General features: G+C 49.5%; 1 protein-coding gene across 1 annotated transcript in view; it reads left to right on the top strand.

Moving 5' to 3' along the window:
- Nucleotides 1-244: 244 nt before the first annotated feature.
- LOC308578660 (FK506-binding protein 15-like) overlaps nt 245-6,000 on the top strand; it is a 28,521-nt gene continuing 22,765 nt past the window's right edge. Inside the window, exons 1-2 of the mRNA XM_081179139.1 lie at nt 245-403; nt 4,557-4,666. Of these exons, the coding sequence (XP_081035265.1) occupies nt 261-403; nt 4,557-4,666 (253 nt within the window). The 5' untranslated portion in view covers nt 245-260. The remainder of the gene's footprint in view (nt 404-4,556; nt 4,667-6,000) is intronic.

The following is a 6,000-nucleotide window of genomic DNA, read 5'->3' as shown; positions in this document are numbered from 1 at the left end:
ATCGAGCGAGCGTCACCCGCCCTCCCGCCTCCCTCTCCCAGAAACCAGCTTCCCATTGGTCCAGCCGTGTCCCCCTCCCTTTCCGTCAAACTTAAGAGTCCCGCCGCCAAATTCGCGGCAGCGGCAGCAACAGCTGATCGCTGGCGTCCCCGTGCACGCGTTTCTTCCCTCCGCGTTGAAGTTTGCCCCGTTTGGGGACCGCGAATGCCGCCGGCCGCTTTGGCTTGCTGGTTTCGCTTCTGCAGCCCAGCACTTGAGCCATGGCCGAGAAGTTGCAGCCGCGCACTTTGCGGCTCTCGCCTCCCGGCTTGGGCTTAGTCGAGGGGCGCGGGGAGCGAGGGGCCGTCAGGATGTTGGGGGACATGGATGAAGAAGACGAGGCCTTCCAGCTTCCGACGGGAGGGTGAGAATGCGGCGCCTCTCTGCGTGGGGGGAGATGCGGGGTGTGCGGGTGTCTTTGGGTCCGCGTGAGGGGGCGGGGCTGTGTGAGGGGACCATAGCTGTGGGGGGGGCTGGGGCTGCATGTGGGGCTGGGGCTGCATGTGGGGCTGGGGCAGCATGTGGGGTTGGGGCAGCATGTGGGACTAGAGCTGTATGTGGGGCTGGGGCAGCATGTGGGACTAGAGCTGTATGTGGGGCTGGGGCAGCATGTGGGACTAGAGCTGTATGTGGGCCTGGGGCAGTATGTGGGGTTGGGGCAGCAGCATGTGGGGTTGGGGCAGCATGTGGGACTAGAGCTGTATGTGGGGCTGGGGCAGCATGTGGGACTAGAGCTGCATGTGGGGCTGGGGCTGCATGTGGGGCTGGGGCAGCATGTGGGACTAGAGCTGTTGTGGGGCTGGGGCAGCATGTGGGACTAGAGCTATATGTGGGCCTGGGGTGGGTGTGGGGCTGGGACTGCATGTGGTTCTGGGACTGCATGTGGTTCTGGGGCTGTATGTGGGGCTGGGGCAGTATGTGGTTCTGGGGCTGCATGTGGGACTAGAGCTGTATGTGGGGCTGGGGTGGGTGTGGGGCTGGGACTGCATGTGCTTCTGGGGCTGTATGTGGGGCTGGGGCAGTATGTGGTTCTGGGGCTGCAGGTGGGACTAGAGCTGTATGTGGGGTTGGGGCAGCATGTGGGGCTGAGGTGGGTGTGGGTCTGGGACTGTATGTGGTTCTGGGGCTGCATGTGGGGCTGGGGCAGCATGTGGGGCTGGGGCAGCATGTGGGGCTGGGGTGGGTGTGTGCAGGCTTGCGAAGGGTGATTCCGAGCACATGCAGAGGGGTTTGTCTGCAAATACCTGCTGTTAGGCGCTGAGAGAGAGGCGAAGTTCAGCTGAGCTAGGCGTCTTTGAGCCAGCTGGTGAGGATGAAATGGGCGGGGTTTCGTCCAGCTAAGGATGAAATGGGAGGCACTGGCTTGCATCCGACTAAACTATGCCTTGGTTACGCCCGCCCATTTCAGTGGACCTACTCTGAGCAGAGCCAGCATTGAGCTGAAACTGAAGTGCCTTGTGTTTTCACTGTTTCTTACATGCTTAGCTTTGGAGCATGCAGTGGCTAAAAAGCTCGCCTCTCATGATGATTGGGTGCGAGCAGCAGGGACCACTTCTTCTGTGCTAATGTTACACTAAGAGAGAGTCACAAAGTGAGCTTCATCTCCAAGTGGGGGTCTGCACCCTGATCTCCCAGGTCACAATTTGGCATTCTAACTCCTGCCCTAAAGTGGGTGCCAGTAACAGGACTGAATGGAGGTGTTTTGTGGTCTTAGATTCCTTCTACAAAAGGAACCCTAAGAAAGATTTCTAGTGCCCTTTACACTGTGACATTTTAGGTGTTCAAAATAAGGGCACTGCACTACTGCTTTTGGCAACGCTGGCAGTGAGCAAAGGTCAGAGTGACATATACCCAGTGGGAGTTGTAGTTCAGAAATTTATGGAGAACTGCAAATGCCCCCCCAATATTCAAAATATAGTCCGGTACCCCACAAGGTTTTGGGGACCATGGACTGCCCCCTGCTTATGACCCCTGATCTATGTCTTCCCAGAATGTCACTCTCCCCAGAAGGAGAAGCCAAGCTCACAATCTCTGTTCCGCTCGCTTCTTTTGGGAGCCCCTCAAACATGCATGTTTTCACTTGTGGTTTTTCTCTAGCTGTTTGGAGTGCTGTCAGGCATTTAAAATGGGCACTTCACCCCTTGCATATTTTTGCTTTCAGTTCTGTATAGCATGGAGTTTGGGTCTAAGGCTGGAGATTTAATGTTTGTAGATACTTGGCCTTAGTATGTGTGTGTTGTTTGTTTCTTTCTTTGTTTTAATCTGCAAGTTTCTAGCTCTCAAGTGTGCGGGGAAGTGGGCTAGGATGTGCGGTAACTGGTAAGTTTCTGCTTCCAGAACAACCCTGAGATGAGATACTTCTGAATGTCTGTAGGGAAAATCACTTGTGTTCAGCCAGGTTTATTCCCTCTCCCCACCTTCCTGGCAGTGAATCTCCGCATGTGGGGAAAGATAAACCGCAAGGGCAGGGCTTGTATCTTTGCAGTACAATAGTACCTCGGGTTACATACGCTTCAGGTTACAGACTCCACTAACCCAGAAATAGTACCTCAGATTGAGAACAGAAATCGTGCTCCAGTGGCGCGGCAGCAGCAGGAGAGGCCCCATTAGCTAAAGTGGTGCTTCAGGTTAAGAACAGTTTCAGGTTAAGAACAGACCTCTTCAACAAATTAAGTACTTAACCCGAGGTACCACTGTAATGGATACGTTTTAAATTTTTGTTTTGTTTACAGTGTCTTCTGGACATCTGTTCCAAAACCAAAGCATTCCAAAACCAAGGCATACTTTCCTATAGAAAGTAATGCAAAATGGATTAATCCATTCCAGACAATTAAAAACAACCCCCAGAATAGCAATTTAGCATGAAAATGACTATCTAATTATACTATTGATCCATAAAATGAAAGCAATAGACCAGGCTGCTATCTGCTAACCAGTATTAAAAACTGGCAGTGATTTACCCATTGCCATTGGAGGGATGAGTGCACGGGGTGTGTGATGGGGGAGTTCCAGTGGCGGAGGGGGGATGGAAAGGAAGGCAAAAGTCATCTCTCTGAGGAGCAAGTTGGCTTCTCTTCCTCCCCCCATGCCAGCCTTTCTAGATCCATCCCCCCACCCACCCAACCCGCCACTTGGGTGTGTGAAGAACTCTTACTGCAGTGGTGGCACCAGCATCCTGTCACGGCAGTCACTTCTGGGTGTGGATCGGTGGCAGCGAAAGCGGAGAAGGCGAAGTCGCTACATCATTAACGACACCCTTCTCTGCTTCCAGATTTCACTGCCGGCACCAACTGAGGGAAGGCCATGCCGCGCAGGCAGGGGGTGTCGCTGCCACCCTCTGGGCCCCTCTGCCACCACTGTCCTTGCAGCATCAGCCACTCCCTCCTCCGCTTTTGGGTGTCGCCCAGTGGCTGGTGCAGCTGGTGCTGAATAAGGGAAGCCCAGGTCAGGCAGCAAACAAGCAGGCAATGGAATTGTGGCACTCAAAACAAAAGTGCACCCCCCCCCCACCGAAGTACGTCCAGATGCCAAAAAAAGTTTGAAAACCTGAACACTCATTTCCGGGTTTGAAGCATTCGGGTTCCAAGTAGTTTGTGAACTAAGCTGTTCAAAAACCAAGGTACCACTGTACTAGGTTCTATAAAAGCTTGGGTGCAATAATTGGGCAACAGCCTTTTCCGTTTTAGGGACTTTGTAGTTTAGACAAAAAGCAAGTAAGAGATAATATGATAGAAGTTTATCAAATTAGGCATGGCATGGAGAAAGTGGATAGGGAACAATTTCTCTCCCTCTTGTGAACATCTGATGAAGCTGAATGTTGGAAGACCTTCAGGAAAGGCAAAAGAAAGTACTTTCTCACACCATGCACAGTTAAACTACAGAACTCTCGCGCAGGAGGCAGGAATGGCCACCAACTTGGGTGACTTTAAAAGAGGATTAGAAAAATTCAGGGAGGAGAAGGCTAGCAATGTTTTGTCACCGTGGCTGTGCTCACCAAGTTGGTGGCAGCAGGGCTTCTGAACAACTGTTGCTGGAGACCACAGGAGGGGAGAGGCCTCTTGTGCCTGGGTTCTGTTGGCTACTGTAAGAACAGAATGCTGGACTCGCTGGGCCTTTGGCCAGATCCTGCAGGCTTTTCTTTTGTTCTGAAGAGAGGTTATAGAAACTAATAGGAAAAGGAAGGGATTGTCTCCAACTAAGTTCTGCTTAGAGAAGACCCACAATGCGTCTACTCCTTTAGTTGTGTGCATTAATTTCTTATGACAGCTCTGCCAGGCTGGTTACCCCCAAGAGAGACTGGGCAAAGCTCCCCTCGGCAAGCACCCCTAAGTGGGGTGGCCAACATCCTAATCCCTAACAGGATTCTAGTTTTTGAATCCATTACCCTCTGGTCTTTGGGGAAGGCTGCAACAAAATCGCCAACCTGCAGTTGGCTTGCAGATACATGTCTTGTTCTGTTCCCACCCGCTTGCCTCTCTCTGTGAATGAAGTGAATGGTTACTTTTCTCTCTGCCCAGGACCAGGCTGGCCTCTCTCTTTGGACAGGATCAGACAACTACAGAATCTGGAAATGTGCTCTTCCAATACATGCCACCCAAGCAGCCTAAAAAAGGTCAACCAGCTACTGGTAAGTAAACTGTTCACAATGCCTAGGAACATAAGACGAGCCCTTGTGGACCATCTAGTCCAACCTTTGGTTCTGAAGCCCCACAGAATCAACTGGGTTGGTCAACTCCCGAGTAGTGCTGGGGAGAGACCCCTGACCTGGGGCCCCAGAAAGGTGCTGGTGGTGTGTATTCACCACACTGGGGTAGATGGACCCAGTGATTTGACGCCATACAAGGCAACTTCCTGTTCTTATATAATTTTGTGAGAAGGGCACTATATGAAGTATGGGGGAGAAGTAAAATATCAGTAGTGACCAAAACACCATGGTGGCTGTCACCGATGGAATCTATGACAGTTCATAGGAAAAATATGAACAGTGATTGGTTAACATACAAGGATTTAGTAGAGGAAATAAGTAGCAACCCGAAAATAAAGGACCTAAGAGAACTGAAACAGAAGGGAATAACCTGGCTGGAATATTATCAACTAAAAGCCGCCAAACTATTTTTGAATTGGGAAAGAAAGGAGGAGGATATCAAAGAAATTACAGTAAAATGGGAGAGGGACCTGGGACATATGATCAAACCCAGTATTTGGAATGAATAATGGGCTAAAAAATCATGGCTGGCTTCCTTATAAGGGAAGATCTTATTAAAATGTACTAAAGATGGTACTTGACCCCCGTAAAACTAGCAAAAATAAATAAATCATATAATAAGTGCAGGAGATGTAAAGAACAGTTAGGAACATACTACCATATGTGGTGGTCCTGTCTAGAGATATAAAGATTTTGGAATATGATTTATAAAGAGATTGATAAGAACTACATTTAGCAAGAATCTGGAAGAATTTTTACTAGGAATGGTTTCAGATAATATTCCCAAAAACAAAACCAGGTTATTTATGTATGCAATGTCAGCAGCAAGGGTTATTGTGGCAAAACACTGAAAATATAAAAATACACCCACTAAAGATGAATGGGGAGTCAAATTATGCGAGTACTTGGAGCTCGTGAAGCTGACAGATGCAATAAGAGATAAACCTAAAAAGATGGTGAAAGAATAACGGGAATGTTTAAATAATTATCTAGGGGATAAGGGTACATCAATAAAGACCTGGTTATGTTTAGAATGATACCACATAGGGAAATGTTCCCTGATACCAAGATGAGGGATTCTATGGAATGCAGATAGAGAGAATTGATAAGAAGAATGATCTGTTGTGATCTTGACGGAAGCATACAATGGACGAGCCTTCTTGTGTTTTGGCTCATTCCCCCCCCCCCACTTTTTTCTTTTCCCTCCTCCTCCTCCTCCTTTCCTCTTTTTTTCCCTTCCCCATAATGGCTTATGT

The sequence above is a fragment of the Podarcis bocagei genome, assembly GCF_964188305.1.
Source record: "Podarcis bocagei genome assembly, chromosome: Z".
Taxonomy (NCBI): Eukaryota; Metazoa; Chordata; class Lepidosauria; order Squamata; family Lacertidae; genus Podarcis; species Podarcis bocagei.
This window is presented reverse-complemented; position numbering and strand designations above follow the sequence as displayed.